This window comes from Pristiophorus japonicus, chromosome 26 (genome assembly GCF_044704955.1).
Source record: "Pristiophorus japonicus isolate sPriJap1 chromosome 26, sPriJap1.hap1, whole genome shotgun sequence".
NCBI lineage: Eukaryota > Metazoa > Chordata > Chondrichthyes > Pristiophoridae > Pristiophorus > Pristiophorus japonicus.
This window is the reverse complement of record NC_092002.1, coordinates 15,380,831-15,404,273: the sequence shown is the minus strand read 5'-3', so window position 1 is coordinate 15,404,273 and position 23,443 is coordinate 15,380,831. Positions and strand designations below refer to the sequence as shown.

General features: G+C 44.4%; 1 protein-coding gene across 5 annotated transcripts in view; it reads left to right on the top strand.

Moving 5' to 3' along the window:
* LOC139239218 (ryanodine receptor 1-like) overlaps positions 1-23,443 on the top strand; it is a 506,468-nt gene that overhangs the window by 329,754 nt on the left and 153,271 nt on the right. For all 5 annotated transcript variants that reach the window (XM_070867899.1, XM_070867895.1, XM_070867896.1 and 2 more), the window contains exons 62-68: positions 1,361-1,421; positions 1,764-2,002; positions 4,519-4,600; positions 7,710-7,840; positions 11,625-11,945; positions 15,121-15,361; positions 17,984-18,071. In XM_070867899.1, coding sequence (XP_070724000.1) covers positions 1,361-1,421; positions 1,764-2,002; positions 4,519-4,600; positions 7,710-7,840; positions 11,625-11,945; positions 15,121-15,361; positions 17,984-18,071 — 1,163 coding nt within the window. The remainder of the gene's footprint in view (positions 1-1,360; positions 1,422-1,763; positions 2,003-4,518; positions 4,601-7,709; positions 7,841-11,624; positions 11,946-15,120; positions 15,362-17,983; positions 18,072-23,443) is intronic.

Below are 23,443 nucleotides of genomic sequence, written 5' to 3'. Positions count from 1 at the left end.
ATAACCTAGGCAAACGTAGCAGCAGAATTGTGCACAGCAAGCTCCCACAATCAGCAATGAAATAAATGTCCAGATAATCAGTTTAAGTGGTGTTGGCTAACAGTTAATGTCAGGAAACTAGGAAAACTGCCCTGCTCTTCTTCTTATAGTGCCATGAGATCTTTTACATCCACCTTAGAAGACTGGCAGTGCCTTGATTTAACGTCTCATCCAAAAAACGACATCTCCAACAGTGCAACACTCCCTCAGTACTCAGTACTGAAGAATCAGCCACGATTATATGCTCAAGTCTCTGGAGAGGTACTTGGAACCCTGATTCAGAGGCAAGGGTGATACCACTGAACAAAAGTTGACATAATTTAAACAAAAATATTCAAAAGTCCAAGCAAAATATACTGAAAAATCTAGGGCTAGAAATTGCGTAGCACCCCGTTTGGAACGATAACTTACGCGGGAACGCAAAAATATCGCCGGGCGCCATGGAAATTATCTTCCAGTTTAGCGTTCCGGAAGAAAGTGGAGCACTAAATCAAGTGCTACCACTTTCCTTTGAGCGCTAAAGCCTGCAATAGGGGCAGTCGCAGTGCAGCGCTGCACAATGTTGAGTGCAGTGCTGCCTGGATCATAGGCTCCTTCCCTCCCTTAAAGGGCAGGGCCATTGCTGCAGGCTGTGCATTACAAGGATTTCCCTCGTCGCTGATGGCAGCCACGATCTGCGACGATCAGCCCCAAGCATGCCAACAGAGGGCAGGGCTGATCAAGCGCGGCAGAATAAAACAGAAAACAATCACCTAAGGGCTGAAAACAAATTTTTTACTTACCCGAGTGGCATCACATTTAAATACCACTCCCCAAACAGCCGGCCTCCCTTACAACGCCTTCTGCAACTGCCGATGTTGACATCCGGCGATGCTGCAGGGAACGGAACTGAAGTTTGCATCAGGGGCACTGCGCAACGGATGACCTCACTATCTTCGGGGCGCAAGAGCTCAGCCGCTAGGGGTTACCGCCATCACAAACCTCCATGTTGAGTTTGCGGGCATCGGTATTCTCGCCCCGGCCAGTCACTGAGCCGGTAGTGCCCTAGTATCATCCCAGTGACTAACGGGAGGCGCAAAGAGGCCAATTTCTCCTCCCAGAGTCATCCCAATTTTATGACTGATTTTTAAAAAAAAATTATGAGACTTACATTAATTATTGTGGCAAGTACAGATATTGGCATTGTTTCTTCGTGGGAGCAAAGCTTGTGTGCAATTCCCCCAATTCTCACTGCATGTGTAATCTGATATAAAAATAATTGTTAAAATTACAGGTTGGAACATTCTTAGTGCATATCTAACTGTTCTCATTTACTAAACAGGTACTGATGCCTCTGCAGTTATAAACTGTTTGCATATTTTGGCAAGATCTCTGGATGCCAGGTGAGTACATTTTTCTGCCCTTGAAGCCCTGGTTTTGAATCATGCTTTGGGCATGCTTGACAAGAGCCCCCCCGTCTTCTGTCTGACGGCTCAACTCTGGTACTATCAATCTTTCTTTGTAATCCTTTTATTATTTTCTGTCTAAATTTGCCCCCTGCCCACACTCAAAGGCATTGACTCCCTGGTGGGGAGTCCATGGGCATCGGGCACCCTCTAACTGCTTTGCCCTTGTAGCCATTGTCTATCTGAGCATTGACAACCATCGACAGGCATTTGTAAAGAATTTTTGTCTTGTTTCAAAGCTTGCAAATTTCCAACATGTACTTTGAAACTTGTTAACAGGACTGTGATGAAATCTGGCCCTGAAATAGTGAAAGCAGGTCTGCGGTCATTTTTTGAGGGAGCTTCTGAAGATATTGAGAAAACTGTGGAGAATCTGAAGCTTGGCAAAGTCTCTCAGGGTCGAACACAAGTGAAAGGAGTTGCTCAGAATGTCAACTACACCACAGTGGCTCTTTTGCCTGTACTTACTTCGCTGTATGATCACGTGGCACAACATCAGTTCGGAGATGATGTCATCTGTAGGTATCGAACAATGCAAAGCAAGCAGCATTCCTGCTAATGGTTACGCAATGCATATATATTTACACACTAATCAGTGACCAGTTACTTTATAAATATATAAAAAATCTTATCATTATGAATTCCTGTTTCCACATTTAAAATGGAAACTGGCTATGTAAACATGTCATGTTGTAATTACACCCTCCTGCCAGCAGGCGTGCTGAAATGCCACTACTGGCAGGAGAATGTATTTACATGACAAGTTTACATAGCTAGTTTGAATTCTAAACATAAAGAAATAAATGTACAGTGGAAATGTAAAAATAAGGACAGAATGCATGAATGTAAAATAGGGAGTGAATGATATCAGCAGGCCTGGCTCAATTATCTCCCAGTCACTAACTCCGCTTCACCTGAAGACCACACCTGGTTTGAACGCTGAGTGTGCAGTGTCACAGGAGATCGGCAAGTCACATATATGAACTTGGAACTCGCATGACTGCCAAATGTTGCATTTCTACTAGAAAACCTCATTCTGGTCTGGCTGTTGGTAGACAATTTAAAATTACCAACTACTTTTCGATGCAATAATACGCATTTACAAATTTCCATTAAATAAATATTATCCATGCTGTCGTAACTTGATCCATATTAAATACCCTTTGCTTCCTGTAATGCAGCTGCACCTTTTTTTTTGCATTCACAAGCTGATGCCGAGTAACAATTCAATAGTACAACTACAAGGGCTACAGCAATGACTCCGTGAGCTTACTCCGTGATTGGTTAAGTTGTGTAGACAATGCGGACTGGCTATTGGAGCAATACATTTGGGCTGGGCCTGGGAGGAGAAGATTGGCTCGGGTTCCTGTTCCTGATTGTCATTGATCCTTGTTTGCGTGTAGATGTTTGGCGAGGATAGGATTGCGCTTTGCTGTACTGCCTCCCTCTCCTCTTTATGCCCTCCCTCATGATTGAAAAGCATCTTGATTCTAACTGTGAAGACTTAAACATGAATAATGATTGCATGGTTACAAGCAATTGAAGGTGTAGGGGGATGTGGGGCAGTGATGGTGCTTGTATACCAAGGTGCGCGATCAACACATACAGGGGTGTAAAGAGAAGAAATGTTGTTGTGTAAGATTGCCATCTTCTGTGCTTTCAGTCTATTCCCTGCTCCTCCCACCCCTCGCTTTTTTTTATTCGTACTTGGGATGTGGGCCTCGCTGGCCAGCATTTATTGCCCATCCCTACTTGCCCTTGAGAAGGTGGTGGTGAGCCGCCGCCTTGAACCGTTGCAGTCCGTGTGGTGAAGGTACTCCCACAGTGCTGATAGGGAGGGAGTTCCAGATTTTGACCAGCGATATATTTCCAAGTCAGGATGGTGTGTGACTTGGAGGGGAACGTGGAGGTAATGGTTTTCCCATGCGCCTGCTTCCCTTGTCCTTCTAGGTGTAGAGGTCGTGGATTTGGGAGGTGCTGTCACAGAAGCTGTGGCGAGTTGCTGCAGTGCATCTTGTAGATGGTACACACTTCAGCCACGGTGCGCCTGTGGTGGAGGGAGTGAATGTTTCACATGGTGGATGGGGGGCTGATCAAGCGGGCTGCTTTGTCCTGGATGGTGTCGAGCTTCTTGAGTGTTGTTGGAGCTGCACTCATCCAGGCAAGTGGAGAGTATTCCATCACACTCCTGACTTGTGTCTTGTAGATGGTGGAAAGGCTTTGGGGAGACACTCACTGCAGAATACCCAGCCTCTGATCAGCTGCTGTCGACAGTTGCTAAGATTCAGCATTGGTACCCCTCTGTTTTCAGCACAGGAAAACAAAGGAATTTTATTTTGAGATGGGGGTTTTCCTGACCTCCATAAAATGAGTGATTGCGGAGTATTAACAACACTGGCACTCTAATGTTAATAGAGCCTTTCCATTTGTTCTAGAGGCTGGACTAGCCTGCCTGCTGGATACTTGCTCGAGTAATGATCAACTTAACCGTACCAGCTAAATAAACGTAGGCAGAGGTGCATAGAGTGGACTGGGCAGGAGCGGGGAAAGGGAAGTAGATGCATGTGTTTGTGAAAAGCAGTGGGAGGCAGAGATTATTGAAGGACTGTTTATTCACTTTGATGCACTGTCCATGTATTCCCATCCTGAGATATTTGTGCAGCAGTGATAAAATTAAATGAATGAATCGGCACAGTAGAGGTTTGCAGATAGATTTTCAGCTTCGCAGATTGTCCATCCTTTATAGAACCTGCCCGATAGTTGGTCCTTGAAATCAGTGGAATTAAATCATTCCGCGTCACCAGATTACCACCAAGGCGGTGAAGGTGAAAATCTATCCCGTTACTTTGGTTAGTCTGATGATAATTAATTATAGAATAACTACAAATGGCCACCTCCAGGATACTGTATCAGTACCTCACTGGCATATATTAAAGAAATGAGTGAGCTGAATCATTTTTTTGTATCTGAGTTACTTTTATACCCGTATAAAAGTTATGCAGTAAAATTGTTTGATATTTTTCTTATTTTTCAGTGGACGATGTTCAAGTCTCGTGCTACCGAATCCTGTCCAGTATTTATTCCCTTGGAACCACAAAGAACACATATGTGGAAAGGTAGTCAAATTCATACGTCAAGTCTGACTTTCAGTTTGTGGGGAAGGAAGTCAAGAATTTTTAAGAACAGGAAAAAACAATTCGGCCCAGTAAGGCTGTTCCTTTGTCAACCGTGCCTAGTTACCGTCTAACTATAATCTCTCAATCCCTTCTGTCTTCAGATACAACCTGGAATTTATGTATGATGTCCAATTCAGTGACTTCCTTTGGTTACTTCACAAGTTTATTACCCTGCGGATGAAAATTTCACCCGACTCACCTTCTTATTCCTAGCCTCCAAATTTTTAATTTGCATCACTAAATATTGTAACCATTTTCCATAGTGAACAATTTACCCTGATCAACTTTGATCAGTTTCCTTAGGAATATTGAAAACTTGAAATCAGTTACTTCAAAAATAATCTTTTACAAAGAAAACAAGCCAGAATAAAGGACTAAGATGAGGAGAAATTTCTTCACTCAGAGGGTTGTGAATCTTTGGAAATCTCTACTTCTGAGGGCTGTGGAGGTTTAGTCGTTCAGCATAGTCACGACAGAGATCGATAGATTTTTGGATATTGAGGGAATCAGGGTTTTGGAGATAGTGCAGGCAAGTGGAGTTGAGTAGAAGATCAGCCATGATCTCATTGAATGGTGGAGTAAGCTAGAGGGGCCAAATGGCCTACTCCTACTCCTATTTCTTATGTTCTTATAAACTTCAAACATGTGGTGTGATTAACCTGATCAGAGGTTTTGATTTTGGATTTAATAGTTAATACCAATTCCTCAAGGATGACAATGCTATGATGCATAACTGTTTCCTTGCCTACAATGCTATAAGTTATATAGTACAGGTATTCCTAACTGATAAAATAAAACCTTTCTCATTGCTCACCACGAATTATCAGTTAGTGTGTTGGACAACAGAGCAAGCTCATTAATAAATAATCTACATTAAGACTGAAAGTATTATAGCGTAAAGCATTATTCTTATTCTGCCAATGGGCTAAAAATGATCAACCCTAATCATTTTAAAACATTGTAAAGGTCAAGTCTGAGATTATAGTTAATTTTGCCACATTGCCGAGAAACTGACCAGCAGAAAGGCTATTTACCTGACCAGTATTCTTGCCTGATAATTGATCTCAATTATGATGGTTTTGGATATTATTTGGATATTAAGGTAATCAAGGAATATGGGGATAGTGCAGGAAAGTGGAGTTGAGGTAGAAGATCGGCCATGATCTTATTGAATGGCGGAGCAGGCTCAAGGGGCTGTATGGCCGACTCCTGCTCCCGTTTCTTATGTTCTTATGGCTTGCAATGATCAAAAATATGGGAAGTGATAGTTGTTACAATTGTCATATATCTTGCATATCCAGAAGCATTGGTACTCACGCTATCATCACACTTTTATTGTTTAGTCTCATACTCATAGGCGGTCCCTCGAATGAGGATGACTTACTTCCATGAGTTCACAGGTGTTTCTATGAAGGACCTGATGTTCCAGTCCTGTACTACAATTGAGGGGGTGGAAGATGCCTGTCTGTGGATTTTTTTAATCCAGCCACCACACGGGCTTGACAGAATTAGGTCTTGGTCCAGTGGCAAGGATTAACCAGGACGACTGGAGACCTGCTCTGCTGCATGGACCGAGTGCACACACATATCGCAGTGTGGGCTGGCCTATGCTACCCCTGGGCCCTTGGCTCTTCTGGGCCCCATACCCTCATCTGTCGCACCTCCGCCACGATCTCTCACCGCTCCTCCGCCATAAACATTCACCACATCTCACCACAAACACTCGGCGCTCATCCGCCCCGACCTTCCCACTCCTCTGTACCTGGTCCCTGCCGATCTTCCTGCCCACGCTCCAAAACGACGACCGGGGTTTTGATGACGTCGCCCATCTCAAAATCGTTGCACACTTGGAGCAGCTCATGCTGGAGGTTGAAGTGGTATGCCGCTCCAGCTATTTTATAGCCCGATCTGCGGAGCTTTTCTCTCGCAGGTCGGTGGGGGGGGGGGGGCACGATGTTCCAGGGCCCATCGCTCCAGCACTTTTACAGCCCACCCTGTGGAGTTTAGTACCCTAGTGTTCATTCCCATTGCTTTAAATGTGGCTGTACTATTGAAACACCCATAGGCAGTCCCTCGGAATCGAGGAAGACTTCCTTCAACTCTTAAAATGAGTCCTTAGGTGACTGAACAGGCCAATAGTCCCTGTCACAGATGGGACAGATAGTCGTTGAGGGAAAGGGACGGTGGGACAGATTTGTCGCATGCTCTTTCCGCTGCCTGCGCTTGATTTCTGCATGCTCTCGGCGATGAGACTGGAGGTGCTCAACGCTCTCCCGGATGCACTTCCTCCACTTAGGGCGATCTATGGCCAGGGATTCCCAGGTGTCGGAGGGGATGTCGCACTTTATCAGGGAGGCTTTGAGGGTGTCCTTGTAATGTTTCCTCTGCCCACCTTTGGCTCGTTTGCTGTGAAGGAGTTCTGAGTAGAGCGCTTGCCTTGGGAGTCTCGTGTCTGGCATGCGGACAATGTGGCCTGCCCAGCGGAGCTGATCAAGTGTGGTCACTGCTTCAATGTTGGGGATGTTGGCCTGGTCGAGGACGCTAATGTTAGTGCGTCTGTCTTTCCAGGGGATTTGTAGGATCTTGCGGAGACATCGTTGGTATTTCTCCAGTGACTTGAGGTGTCTACTGTACATGGTCTATGTCTCTGAGCCATACAGGAGGACGGGTATTACTACAGCCCTGTAGACCACGAGCTTGGTGGCAGATTTGAGGGCCTGGTCTTCAAACACACTTTTCCTCAGGCAGCCAAAGCTGCACTGGCGCACTGGAGGCGGTGTTGAATCTCGTCATCTTGTTGATAAGAGGCTCCCGGGGTATGGGAAATGGTCCACATTGTCCAGGGCCGCGCCATGGATCTTGATGACTGGGGGGGCAGTGCAGTGCGGCGAGGACAGGCTGGTGGAGGACCTTTGTCTTATGGATGTTTAGCGTAAGGCCCATGCTTTCTTTGCCTCAGTAAATACGTCGACAATGTCCTGGACTATGTTTAGGATTACAGTGTTGTAGTATATTTTAAATTAAAAAAAATGTTGGTCCTTTTCTACAGGCAGCGTCCCTCTCTGGGTGAATGCCTTGCCCGACTGGCAGCTGCCATGCCAGTGGCCTTCCTTGAGCATCATCTTAATGAACACAACCTGTGCTCAGTTTACAACACGAAGACACCACGGGAAAGAGTCAGTAAGTACAAAAGGAACCAAACACTGCTGCATTAACCAAATGTTAGAGTTCAGTGTATTGTGTGGATTTGGTTATAGGGGGGGAGTTAATGAAGCATTAAATATAAATGACTAAAGGATGTCTGAGATCTTGGTTCAAACTTAGCCCAAACTGATGGATAAAAGTCTCTCTATTTTTGCTTTAAGAGTCCCACTTGAAATAAATTTCGGTAGTCTAGCACTGTTCGAAATGGGCATGGGCCCACAGCACAAAGTTGTTGCTAATTCCGCACCGAATAGCAATCTCACGCAGAGAAGTTATAGGAAGACTGGTGTGGGTGCTGGTGTAATGCTTATCTGAGGTTGAGGAGGAAGCACATCATTGGGACAGAGTAGTGGAAGCTTTATTTTGCATTTAAACGTGCTAACAGCTTATCTTGGGGTCCTTGATGCTGACACTGGGCGCCCTAATTGAGAAAGTATTCACTTTTCCAACTACAACAAATCCAACTACAACAAATCCAACATCTGAATGTGCACCAAAAAAAACGCAAAAATGGATGACACAGAGCATTTCTTTTACATGACTCTCAAACAAAGAGAAACATTCACTTGGCAGAGTTGCCAAATGTTCATAAAAACTGATTTATACAGAAATGCCAAAAGCAATAATTAAAGTGATCATTTGGAGTTGGCACATTGGGTTAAAGTGAGAATTGGTCTTTATAATTTTCGATATAGTGAGTGATGTCGATTGTGTGCTACTTTTTCACATCCTGTTTTGTGAAACCTCTGAAAGCTCAAAATAATATTTCTAATGAGTTGGAGTAGGGAATTAAAATACCGATTTTCCTCTTGATATAGTTCTGTTATATATTTTCAGTGAATATCATAATACATGGTATGATTATAAACCTTTATTTGCATTTTAATATGTTAACTAAATTTCATTTGAAAGAAAGAAAGACTTACATTTATATAGCCCCTTTCATCACTGGACGTCTCAATGCACTTTGCAGCCAATGAAGTACTTTTCAGTGTAGTCACTGTTGTAATGTAGGAAATGCAGCAGCCAAATTCCACACAGCAAGCTCCCACAAACAGCAATGTGATAATGACCAGATAATCTGTTTCTTCGTTATGTTGATTGAGGGATAAATATTGGCCCAGGACACTGGGGATAACTCCGCTGCTCTTCTTCGAAATCATGCCATGGGATCTTTTACATCGGTTTAACGTCTCATCCGAAAGAAAACAATTTTATCAGCTATTACATTTTTAAAACCTCTATAACCCCTATATCAAATAATCTCTCCCTCCCCTGAACTGTTTTAAATTGGCCTAACTTCGTGGGTGTAATAAGTATAAGTGCAGTACTTAAAGCATACATGTCTTTCTAGTTAGAAATTAATGATTTGGACTGAGGAAGTACAATTACAAAATTTTCAGATGGCACCAAATTGGGGGGGAGGGGATTATAGTTAATACTGAGGAAGATAGGGATAACATACAAGAAGACAGTAATAAATTTGCAGAATGGGCATATAAATGTCAAATAAATTTCAATGTAGGTAATTGTGAGGTGGTGATTTTGGTAGGAGGAATAAGGAAGCCACATATTTCTTGGAAAATAAGAGTTAAATGGGGTTGAGGAGCAAAGTGATCTAGGGGTACAGATTCACAAATCATTCAAAGTTGTAACGCATGTTAACAAGGCTATAAAAATGCAAATAAAGCACTGGGGTTTATTTCCAGAGGAATAGAATTGAAAAGCAGTGGAGTTATGTTAACCTTATATGAAACTTTTGTTAAACCACACTTAGAATACTGTGCACAGTTCTAGTCTCCATATTACAAAAAAGATAGAGACACTGGAGTAGGTGTAAAATAGATTTACAAGAATGATACCAAAACTGAGACGTTCGAACTGTCAGAAAATTCAACAGGCTGGGGCTGTTTTCTCTAGAAAAGAGAAGGCTGAGGGGTGACCTAATAGAAGTCTTTAAAATTATGAAGGGGTTTGATAAGGGTAGACTTGATGGGGCTTGATAAGCTGCTCCCACTAACAGGAGAGTCCAAAACTAAGGGTCATAAATATGATAGTGACTACTAAATCCAATAAGGATTTCAGGAGTTTACCCAGAGAGTGGTTAGAATGTGAACTCCCTACCACATGGAGTAGTTAAGGCAAATAGCATAGTTGCTTTGAAGGGGAAGCTAGATAACTACATGAGGGATAAAACAATAGAAAGGTATGCTGACATGGTTAGATGAAGAACAGATCAGTAGGGCCGAATGGCCTGTTACTGTGCTGTAGTTTTATGTAATTCTGTGAAATTGCTAAAATGAGTCCAGTTGAAAGAGACTTCAGAACTTCTGGTAGATTTGGGAACTTGGCTTCCTATTTCCCATATCAATGTCCCTTCTAAAACCCAGTGTGTAGTGAGCCCACCTACCCGCCTTGTCCAACCTAAGACCCTGACTTCAATACTTAGTGCCAACAAAATACTTAGTGCCGACAAAATGTACAAAACTCAAACTCCATTAAAGACCTCTATTAGGTAACCCCTCAGTATTTTTTTTAGAGAAAACAGGTATGTATCAAGTAACATGCAATGCAACCTGTACTGTAAATTCAAGCAAGCAGGTAAACTTTCCTGAATGTAATTGAAAAAATCTTATTTTAAATAATTGCTTAAATAAAGCGTTGTCACTTTCCTACAGAGTAAATAGCAGACCTTTATCGTAATATACCTCTTTATTTCCTCAGTAGTTTCCTCCACTAATTTTCCCCTTCCTTCCTTTTCTGAGCATGTTAACTCCTTATTGTGACATAGATCCATAGGTGCTCATGGATACCTCACCCAAGTGGCTATTATTCATATACAACAGGAAATGTCAGGACTGCACAAAGCATATAGCCAATCTCAATTCTCCATTCATTTGGTATCCACTTTAACAGGGGTCATTGGATGGCAGTCAGCAGTGCAAACATTGTTAGATTTTTTTCCTCTCCCAAACTCAGAGGTGCCAAAGCTAATTCTAGCATCCCTATCACTACTTGGTAAAATCAGGTAACTTAGCACAGATGAACTTGGGCCCTTTCTGTATGGCTCAGCTAACCCCGGTTACTCAGTGAGTCATTGAAGGAGAGGTAACATGGACTGGATTTTTGATTCTGTTCATTTCAGGGCGGTAATGGCGGCAGGGTGATAAAGTTTGCGCCAGGAACAGTTTACGCCTCAATCAGCAAAATTCATCGGCTGGGCCCTGAGCGGAGTGCTAAGGGAGGTGTTACACACCTCTCTTTGGGCGCTAGGCCGGCCGAGCAAGTGAAAATCCCAAGCTAAACAGCCGGCCACGGAGTGCTGTAAGAGAGGCCTGGGGGGTAAAAATTTTTTTTACCAATAAATACAACATAAATCACAAAAAAACCCAATCACACTTACCTGAGGTCGACATTACTTATCTCAATGTGGCCGCTACAGCTCAGAAAGCCAGCTTCCACAAGCGGTCCAAGCACTGCGCTCTACGGAGCACGAAGGGCCAAGCCAGTGTAGCAACCAGGGATGTTGTACAACAACTTGCCTCTAGGTCCCGGCGGGGCACTGGAAGCTAGCCGCCCATCCGTAAGCACTTACCGCCGCCATTGCCGCCCCTAACGGGTGACAGATGCCCGAAAATCCAGCTCATCTCTTAATACTGTACTTTTATTGCCTTTAAACACTGCATTATAAAAAGTGTGCACTATAATAGTCACAGAACTGATTGATATAATTTAATTTGAATTTATTCTCTTACAACAGTTTTGGGTTTGCCAAACACCGTTGAGGAAATGTGTTCAGATATTCCTGATTTGGACTATCTCGTGAAAGAAATTAATGATCTCGCAGAGTCTGGTGCCCGTTACACTGAGATGCCACATGTTATTGAAATTACACTTCCTATGTTGTGTAACTACCTGCCGCGGTGGTGGGAACAGGGACCCGAGAACATTGGTGATGAGAACACAGCATACTGCACTAATGTCACCTCTGAACACCTTAATGCCCTGCTGGGAAATATTCTGAAAATCATAGTTAACAACTTAGGTATTGACGAAGCATCCTGGATGAAAAGACTTGCAGGTACATGTCAACCAAGTAGGAAAGCATGCTGTATAATTAGAAGGACATAAGGTTTAACCCGTGCAAGAATTCTGCCATCAATTTGTCAGTTCTTAACAGAGTCATATATTCAACTTGCTAAATTTTGTAAAAAAGAACCTTCTGTTGCTCAGTTAAATACTAATTTTCCCCCAAAATTGAGCCATAGAAGAAAAGACTATAATTTTCAGTCAACTTAGTTTTAAGTTGCATTTAACTCGCGCTATCTCTCCTCATTTTACGTGGGAAAATAGGCACGGGAGTCGAGAACCTCTGTTCTCCAATGTTGATCCTGAAGCTTAGCTAGTTGAATGTGCAACAGTTACAGGATGAGCTGACTTATTTTTCTGAAATAGATGCTGCACTCAAAGCTTCAACAACTTCTTTTTATTTGTTCATGGAATGTGGGCGTCGCTGGCAAGGCCAGTACTTATTGGCCATTCCTAATTGCCCTTGCGAAGGTGGTGGAAGTCGCCTTCTTGAACCACTGCAGTCCATGTGGTGAAGGTACTCCCACAGTGCTGTTAGCTAGTGTAGAGAATTTTAAGTGCCTTTATTTACTTAGATTCGACTGGCATAAATGGTGATGGCGAGGTTACTCGCTTTAGTAAAGCAGAACAGTTTATTAAGCACATACAGCATGCCTTATACAAACTTGGACAGTAATGACTTAGTTAAAATACACGCTTTACTTCCCGTACAACCAAGGACGATGGAACACGCTGACGTGTGATATCTCTCTGGTCACCCGCTCTCCTTCCTTGAAGTTGTCTCCTCCATGTGGCGAGGGGTCTGGAAGTTAACTTTCTTATACCTTTCGTCAATATGCATTAGTCACATTCCTCGTTGATGGCTATCTGAGCTTCGCTTTGTTTAGTTGATGATCGGATCATCGTGTTCCAATCTAGCGATCAGGTCCCATCTCCTCCGGTCATTGTGACTGTAGCTTCCAGACAGGGAACATTAAACATAGAAACATAGAAAATAGGTGCAGGAGTAGGCCATTCGGCCCTTCGAGCCTGCACCACCATTCAATATAGCCAATCTTCTATCCATGCTAATATATTACCCCCAAGCGGCGAGCATATTTACAATAGTCGACTCCGTAAGGCTAATAATAAATCGGGCCTTAAAGATAGGGCCTTTGTGTAAAGCCATCAACAAGAGTAGTCTCGGTGATTGTGTATCTGTGCTTTACAGACAGAAAGCATTAATTTAACAAGCACATTTATAATAGTCCTGGAAGTAGAGCCATTAACAAGACTGGCCTTTGTTCCATGAAGATATTAACCCTTTACAGTAGGGAGTCCCAGAATTTGGCTTGCACATTCAGGTGGTACGGAATCCAGACATGTTAACTATCAAACATAGGATTGTAATTGAGGAGGTGAAATTCTTCCTGTTAAATTTTAGTTGACTTGCACCTTCTACTTGTAAACATGGCTTCCGGGCCAAATCTGCATAGAGTATGGTCATTTCCTTCTGCCTTGCAAACATAGTATTGCATCTGAAAAGTGAGGATGGAGTTGCCCACAAACCTCCTGTTTTGCATAGATTTCATTGCATTCTTAGTGAACATTAAGTCATTATCATCATCATAGGCAGTCCCTCGGAATCGAGGAAGACTTGCTTCTACTCCTGAAGTGAGTTCTTTAGTGGCTGAACAGTCCAATACGAGAGACACAGACATTGTCATAGATGGGACAGATAGTCGTTGAGGGAAGGGGTGAGTGGAACTGGTTTGCCGCGCGCTCTTTCCGCTGCCTCCGTTTGATTTCTGCACGCTCTTGGTATTGAGACTCGAGGTGCTCAGCGCCTTCCCGAATGCACTTCCTTCACTTCGGACGGTCTTTGACCAGGGACTCCCAGATGTCAGTGCGGATGTCGCACTTTATCAGGGAGGCTTTGAGGGTGTCCTTGTAACGTTTCCGCTGCCCACCTTTGGCTCGTTTGCCGTCAAGGAGCGATTGCTTTGGGAGTCGCATGTCTGGCATGCGAACTATGTGGCCTGCCCACTGTGGATCACTTCCCATATCTCGGGAGTCTCCTATCAACAAGAGCAGGCATTGACAACGAGATCCAACACCACCTCCAGTGCAGCCTTCAGCCGTCTGAGGAAAATAGTGTTCGAAGACCAGGCACTCAAAACTGCCACCAAGCTCATGGTCTACAGGGCTGTCCTCCTGTATGGCTTAGAGACATGGACCATGTACAATAGACACCTCAAGTCTCTGGAAAATATCACCAAAGATGTCTCCACAAGATCCTACAAATCCCCTGGGAGGACAGACGCACCAACATCAGTGTCCTCGTCAAGGCTAACATCCCCAGCATTGAGCATTAAGTAATAGTGGCATGAATGGTACAAGAGGCAGGATTTTTACATTTTCTTAGCATAGGTGTTTATTGAGTTATGCAATGTAAAATGAACACTTATACTTGTTTTTTTTTAAACTGGACTGTCATGCCATGCAATAAGTAGATAACTTTGTTTGTTTTTCTTTCTACATTATAACTTTCCCTCCCTCTTTGTTTTTTCACCAGTATTAATGTTTACAAAAACCACAATGTCAAAACTGAAGAAATCCTGAAATTGTTTTCATGTAGATTTTTTCCTGCATCTCAGCCTGTAAAATATATACAAAAGCAATTTATTTTATTTTTCAGTTTTTTTTTCTCTTTCTCACGGCAGCTGTTGATGATCCTGCTATTCCCATTTACACCCTATCTAGACCCATCTTTTGTTTCTTAACTTGTCCCATTACCATCTCCTTTTGCCTTGCACCATCATCCCTTCTGTCCATTAATCTCTCCTGCTTTCCACCCGATCACAAACCTCCCCTTTTGTTCTATCCTCCCCTCCCCCTTCCCTGCCCCTGCACTTGCTTAAAAACCTGTTACATCTCTAACATTTTCCAGTTCTGACCGGAAACATTAACTCTTTCCACAGGTGCTGCCTGACCTGCTGAGTATTTCCAATATTTTCTGTTTTTATTATGTAAATTATATGTATAGCTTAAATGGTACAAACTAATTTTGTACTGAAAAAGGCACAACATGCCAAAGTAAAGAATTTGAAAATGTTTATATATTTTCTTCTCCATATATTACAACTGATTTGTTTCTCAGCGCTTATTTTATGTTTCACTCCACCCAGTTTTTGCACAACCAATTATCAGCAAGGCCCAACCTGAGCTGCTGAAATCCCATTTTATACCTACAATGGAGAAGTTAAAGAAGAGAGCAGGAAAGGTGGTAGCTGAAGAGGATCAGCTGCGTATGGAGGGCAAGGGTGACACTGTGGAGAGCGAAACACTAATTCGAGATGAATTTTCTGTCCTCTGTCGTGATTTATATGCTTTGTATCCACTGCTGATTCGTTATGTGGACAATAACAGGTGAATTTGCCACTGTTTAATATCAAACACTTTGGGGTAATTTTAATCCCACAGGACGAGTGGGCAGGGGTAAAAATGTAAAAGTCGGAAAACCGCTTCCAAAGCGCCAACTTTAACAGAGGCGGGTTTGGAGTGGGGGCGGCTAATCTGCTTCCAGAGGCGACTCTGCCATAAAATATTTTTGTGAGGATGCTTGCCGAAAATGTCACTTTGTGTTTTACTTTAACACCTGCGGGCTGGGTTTCCCAGGCCTTGAGAAACCCGGCAGCTGAAGGGAGGCGAGAAGGACTTAAGAAGCAGTTAAGTCTCTGGAAAATATCACCTCAAGTCTCTGGAAAATATCACCAAAGATGTCTCCACAAGATCCTACAAATCCCCTGGGAGGACAGACGCACCAACATCAGTGTCCTCGTCAAGGCTAACATCCCCAGCATTGAGCATTAAGTAATAGTGGCATGAATGGTACAAGAAGCAGTTAAGTTTCTTCTCCGCCCCTTCGATGCCTTCTCCGACCCTCCACAATGTGTTCCCCCCCCTCCTTACCCCACCCCCCTCCAATCTCTCTCTCCCTCCATCTTCTCCGCTCCTCGGCTGTGGCCTGGTGCCGCAGACCTTCTTGCCTGTCAGCCAGCCAGCCTCTCAGTCTGGCTGGCTGCCGGCTGGGGGAACAGAGATAAAGGGGGTGAAATTGCCTTGTGTCCCGTTGGGGGCGGTAACCTTCGGGGCCAGAACTTTTAGTGCCCACCCCTGCCGCTGAATTGGGCTTACCACCTCTCAAAGGAAGTGGAGTACAATCTCCCGCGCTCCACTTCCTTTGGGGACGGTAACCGGGGCGCAACTGGGGCGGGGAGTCGATGCTCCACTTAGCGCTAAAAGGGGAGAGCCGCTGAATGGCCCCAAATGGCCTCCACTGGGCCACCAGGGCGACTGGGCCAGCAGGTCGGCACCCAAGTCAGAGTGCCCGGCTGCATGATGATGGCCCGGACCACGCTCGGGCCATCAACCCGAGAGTTGGCCGACAAAAAAAAGTTGACGGCCCAGCGTGCAACATACAAAAATAGTGGGCAGGAAAAGACCAGGATGGCTAAAGAACATGACCACTACCACCGACTCCAACCCCCTCACTTCCTGAAGATATGTAATCTCCTGGGCAGGGAAAATAAACAGAGAACATCCCAGGGCCAATAAGGGAACAATTACTTTGAATAATTCCCCACCGACCCTCTCAGGCGATCAAAACCAGTCCAGGAGATCACATGAGCCATGTGTTCATCATCATAGGCAGTCCCTCATATCGAGGATGACTTGCTTCCACGCCAAAAAGGGATGAGTTCACAGGTGTTTCAATGAAGGACCTAATATTCCAGGTCCCAAACTACATCCTGAAGGGTGGAAGATGCCTGTGGGTGGATTTTTTTAACGTGGGGTGGCCGTTGCACACCAGCCACCACACGGGCTTGACAGAGCTCGGTCTTGGTCCAGTGGCAAGGGTTAACCAAGGCGACTGGAGACCAGCTCTGCTTCATGGACCTAGTGCGTACACATATCGCAGTGGGGCTGGCCCATGCTGCCCCAGGGTCCACACCTCTTCTGCCCCCAAACTCACGCCTCTCCTGGGCCCCGATCACATTGCTCCACGATCACTCGTCATGTGGTATCCGTTAATCCACTTACCTTGTATATGGTGTGATATCTGCCACCGTCCAGAATCGGTCTATCTCCCTCTTGAAGGCACACCAGAGAGCCATGTAATAGAAGGACATTTTCTGGCCCATGTGCGAGATCCTGGGCCAAGTTGTGAGGTGAGGTTTGAGGTTCCACCCAGTCAGCTCCAAGTAACCCTGAAAGCCTGTGCCTTCATTTTAAGGTCCTTCTGGCTAAATAAGCAGTGAGAAGTTTACCAGTTCTCTGTGTTGGTTTAGGTGGTGGTTAACAGCTCAGCACCCACCCTAAATGGAAGTAAATGAAACTTGTGTTGTTGCATGTGGTGGGCCCTTCATTCCCTTAATGGATGGTGCCAGGCAGATCACAATGCATTTGTTTGTGCCATCACATATATATTAGGAAGGACATTGCTTTCTGCTGTGGCTTGAGCAAGAGTACCAATATTATTGTACAAAAGGGAACCCAATTTTATTGAGCACATTTAGATTTGCTCAGTGTCAGTACAGTAAATTGAAGGTATAACAGCAAATTATTTTTTTTAATGAAATAAGTTGCAAAAAATCTGCAAGATTATCAATGGTCATCAAGTGTGAAGTAATTAGTCCTCATTTATCAAGTAATCATTTGCAGTTGGTTACTTGCAAATAAGTTAGTTCATTCAACAGATTAGTAGATAATTAATAGGTAGTCAAAGTTTGTATTGGTGTTGAAGCAGTACCTTTATTTAATATTGCTTTCCAACTCATTTTGAACAAAAGAAAGACTTGCATTTATATAGCGCCTTTGATGACCACCGGATGTCTGGAACCTTTTCTCACGTCGAGTGTTTGGGGGGAGTTTTTTTGTTTAACCGTCATTGTCTAGTAGCTTATACAAAGTACACTTTTTTTTCTTTTCTAGAAAAATATCTATTCAACTTTTTACGGTTGTTATTTTTGGTTTTATTTATATTCACAGAGCCAAATGGTTAACAGAACCAGACCCTGATGCTGAAGAGCTATTCAGAATGGTGGGAGACATCTTCATATTGTGGTCAAAGTCACATGTAAGTTACACAATCTTCATCAAACTGGATCAAGATTATCAGCCTTCATTAGTGCTAGATTTCCTTGTTGCCGATTATCTCTCTTGTCTGTTTTGCACATACAACTTAATTACGGGATATAGGTGGCATCTAGCGAAAAATCACACAATACTGAAATAGTGAAAGTAGTTTTAAAAACTTCAAAGATTAGTATGAAGCACATAAAGCCCACTTTGATACTTTTGATGTAATCTTCAGTATCTATTCTTCAGGATGGTATTCCACACACAGTACATCAAATATAATGAGATATAAGCATATCTCAGAACATGATTTTCATGAGTGAGTGCTTGTGCAGGTCATAAACAATGTTGAATGAGTCTCTGCTGTCAGCTCTAATGAACAGCATCAAGCATTATCTGAAGCAAAATGAATATCAGAAAATAGTTTCAAGCCAGTTTGAAAAATATAAGTGTATACTGGTATATTTCTTTCTAACTATGCAGGTTTGGGAGGCGCTAACTGGGGGAGGGGAAGGTGGGTGTGGTGCTGCCGGCTCCCACGAAACTGTGCGGAAGTTAGCAGAGGCGGCAACACAGTAGCGCTGCGTCCCAGGCTGCCGCGCAACCAGCGATGACATCATCGCCATACGTGGCAGAAATTTACCCGGCGAGGCTGCCGTGAGCAGGGTCAACACCAGCCTTGCGGGTAACAAATTGGGCCGACATCCACTCGCGGCGCGAAAGTTATAAAGGGGAGGTGGGAAGTTCCACGCGCTGCCATTATCCCGTTCCGTCTTGAGCCTTCATGGCATGGTCCAGGCCGCCGTCGTGTAGCCTGGCACTCTGTTTGGGTGCTGGGCTGCGCCTCGGCACCACACCGCCCTCGTAGGCCAGTGGAGACCATCAGAGGCCCAGCAGAGTGCGCACTGGCTCTCCCCGTTACCGGAAGGGGGAGGGGCGTTGAAACATGTCAGCGCTACGCGGAGAAGCCACGAGGCGCTGCTGAACACGCCACAGTAGCGCAACATTACGCTCCACTTCCTATGAGGGGCGGTAACCGCTATTTCGTGGCGGGGGCGGGACTTCGGCATCGGGCGCAGGAAGTCCCGCCCCGACTCGGTTACTGCCCCCCAAGCTGGGAACTGGGGAATTTCATCCCAATCCTATCTGAAGCTGTTATGGCCGTCATTTATTTGTTTAATTCCATAACGCCAAATAAGGACTTAACAAATAGGAGCAGGAGTAGGCCTTTTGGCCCCTCGAGCTTGCTCCGCCATTCAATACGATCATGGCTGATCTGATCTTGGCCTCAACTCCACTTCCCCGCCCACTCCCCATAACCCTTGACTCCCTTATCATTCAAAAATCTGTCTGTCTCCACCTTAAATATATTCAATGACCCAGCTTCCACAGCTCTCTGGGGTAGAGAATTCCAAAGATTCGTGACCTTCTGAGAGAAGAAATTCCTCCTCATTTTTATTTTAAATGTGCAACCCCTTATTCTGAAACTATGCCCCCTAGTTCGAGATACCCCCACGAGGGGAAACATCCTCTTTGCATCTACCCTGTCATGACCGCTCAGAATCTTATACCTTTCTAAACTCCAATGAGTATAGGCCCAACCTGCTGAACCTTTTTTCATAAGACAAACCCTTCATCTCAGGAATCAACCTCGTGAACCTTCTCTGAATAGCCTCCAGTGCAAGTATATCCCTCCTTAAATCAGGAGACCAAAACTGTACACAGTACTCCAGGTGTGGTCTCACCTACGCCCTGTACAGTTATAGCAGGACTTCCCTACTTTTATACGCAACCGAGACTCCAGGATGGTATGTTGCCTCCCTGGTGCAAGGGTCAAGGATGTCTCGGAGCGGGTGCAGGACATTCTGAAATGGGAGGGAGAACAGCCAGTTGTCGTGGTGCACATTGGTACCAACGACATAGGTAAAAAAAGGGATGAGGTCCTACGAAAAGAATTTAAGGAGCTAGGAGCTAAATTAAAAAGTAGGACCTCAAAAGTAGTAATCTCGGGATTGCTACCAGTGCCATGTGCTAGTCAGAATAGGAATCGCAGGATAGCGCAGATGAATACATGGCTTGAGCAGTGGTGCAGCAGGGAGGGATTCAAATTCTTGGGGCATTGGAACCGGTTCTGGGGGAGGTGGGACCAGTACAAACCGGACGGTCTGCACCTGGGCAGGTCCGGAACCAATGTCCTAGGGGGGAGTGTTTGCTAGTGCTGTTTGGGAGGAGTTAAACTAATATTGCAGGGGGATGGGAACCTATACAGGGAGACAGAGGGAGACAAAAATGAGGCAAAAGCAAAAGACAGAAAGGAGATGAGGAAAAGTGGAGGGCAGAGAAACCCAAGGCAAAGAACAAAAAGGGCCACTGTACAGCAAAATTCTAGAAGGACAAAGGGTGTTAAAAAAGCAAGCCTGAAGGCTTTGTGTCTTAATGCAAGGAGTATCCGCAATAAGGTGGATGAATTAACTGTGCAAATAGATGTTAACAAATATGATGTGATTGGGATTACGGAGACGTGGCTCCAGGATGATCAGGGCTCGGAACTCAACATCCAGGAGTATTCAACATTCAGGAAGGATAGAATAAAAGGAAAAGGAGGTGGGGTAGCATTGCTGGTTAAAGAGGAGATTAATGCAATAGTTAGGAAAGACATTAGCTTGGATGATGTGGAATCTATATGGGTAGAGCTGCAGAACACTAAAGGGCAAAAATCGTTAGTGGGAGTTGTGTACAGACCTCCAAACAGTAGTAGTGATGTTGGGGAGGGCATCAAACAGGAAATTAGGAGTGCATGCAATAAAGGTGCAGCAGTTATAATGGGTGACTTTAATATGCACATAGATTGGGCTAGCCAAACTGGAAGCAATACGGTGGAGGAGGATTTCCTGGAATGCATAAGGGATGGTTTTCTAGACCAATATGTCGAGGAACCAACTAGGGGGGAGGCCATCTTAGACTGGGTGTTGTGTAATGAGAGAGGATTAATTAGCAATCTCATTGTGCGAGGCCCCTTGGGGAAGAGTGACCATAATATGGTGGAATTCTGCATTAGGATGGAGAATGAAACAGTTAATTCAGAGACCATGGTCCAGAACTTAAAGAAGGGTAACTTTGAAGGTATGAGGCATGAATTGGCTAAGATAGATTGGCTAATGATACTTAAGGGGTTGACTGTGGATGGGCAATGGCAGACATTTAGAGACCGCATGGATGAATTACAACAATTGTACATTCCTGTCTGGCGTAAAAATAAAAAAGGGAAGGTGGCTCAACCGTGGCTATCTAGGGAAATCAGGGATAGTATTAAAGCCAAGGAAATGGCATACAAATTGGCCAGAAATAGCAGCGAACCTGGGGACTGGGAGAAATTTAGAACTCAGCAGAGGAGGACAAAGGGTTTGATTAGGGCAGGGAAAATGGAGTACGAGAAGAAGCTTGCAGGGAACATTAAGGCGGATTGCAAAAGTTTCTATAGGTATGTAAAGAGAAAAAGGTTAGTAAAGACAAACGTAGGTCCCCTGCAGTCAGAATCAGGGGAAGTCATAACGGGGAACAAAGAAATGGCAGACCAATTGAACAAGTACTTTGGTTCAGTATTCACTAAGGAGGACACAAACAACCTTCCGGATATAAAAGTGGTCAGAGGGTCTATTAAGGAGGAGGAACTGAGGGAAATCTTTATTAGTCGGGAAATTGTGTTGGGGAAATTGATGGGATTGAAGGCCGATAAATCCCCAGGGCCTGATGGACTGCATCCCAGAGTACTTAAGGAAGTGGCCTTGGAAATAGCGGATGCATTGACAGTCATTTTCCAACATTCCATTGACTCTGGATCAGTTCCTATCGAGTGGAGGGTAGCCAATGTAACCCCACTTTTTAAAAAAGGAGGGAGAGAGAAAGCAGGGAATTATAGACCGGTCAGCCTGACCTCAGTAGTGGGTAAAATGATGGAATCAATTATTAAGGATGTCATAGCAGTGCATTTGGAAAGAGGTGACATGATAGGTCCAAGTCAGCATGGATTTGTGAAAGGGAGATCATGCTTGACAAATCTTCTGGAATTTTTTGAGGATGTTTCCAATAAAGTGGACAAAGGAGTACCAGTTGATGTGGTATATTTGGACTTTCAGAAGGCTTTTGACAAGGTCCCACACAGGAGATTAATGTGCAAAGTTAAAGCACATGGGATTGGGGGTAGTGTGCTGATGTGGATTGAGAACTGGTTGTCAGACAGGAAGCAAAGAGTAGGAGTAAAATGGGTACTTTTCGGAATGGCAGGCAGTGACTAGTGGGGTACCGCAGGGTTCTGTGCTGGGGCCCCAGCTGTTTACATTGTACATTAATGATTTAGACGAGGGGATTAAATGTAGTATCTCCAAATTTGCGGATGACACTAAGTTGGGTGGCAGTGTGAGCTGCGAGGAGGATGCTATGAGGCTACAGAGTGACTTGGATAGGTTAGGTGAGTGGGCAAATGCGTGGCAGATGAAGTATAATGTGGATAAATGTGAGGTTATCCACTTTGGTGGTAAAAACAGAGAGACAGTCTATTATCTGAATGGTGACAGATTAGGAAAAGGGAAGGTGCAACGAGACCTGGGTGTCATGGTACATCAGTCATTGAAGGTCGGCATGCAGGTACAGCAGGCGGTTAAGAAAGCAAATGGCATGTTGGCCTTCATAGCGAGGGGATTTGAGTACAGGGGCAGGGAGGTGTTGCTACAGTTGTACAGGGCCTTGGTGAGGCCACACCTGGAGTATTGTGTACAGTTTTGGTCTCCTAACTTGAGGAAGGACATTCTTGCTATTGAGGGAGTGCAGCGAAGATTCACCAGACTGATTCCCGGGATGGTGGGACTGACCTATCAAGAAAGACTGGATCAACTGGGCTTGTATTCACTGGAGTTCAGAAGAGTGAGAGGGGACCTCATAGAAACGTTTAAAATTCTGACGGGTTTGGACAGGTTGGATGCAGGAAGAATGTTCCCAATGTTGGGGAAGTCCAGAACCAAGGGTCACAGTCTAAGGATAAGGGGTAAGCCATTTAGGACCGAGATAAGGAGAAACTTCTTCACCCAGAGAGTGGTGAACCTGTGGAATTCTCTACCACAGAAAGTAGTTGAGGCCAATTCACTAAATATATTCAAAAGGGAGTTAGATGAAGTCCTTACTACTCGGGGGATCAAGGGGTATGGCGTGAAAGCAGGAAGTGGGTACTGAAGTTTCATGTTCAGCCATGAACTCATTGAATGGCGGTGCAGGCTAGAAGGGCTGAATGGCCTGCTCCTGCACCTATTTTCTATGTTTCTATACTCCACCCCCCCTTGCAATAAAGGCCAACATTCCATTTGCCTTCCTAATTAG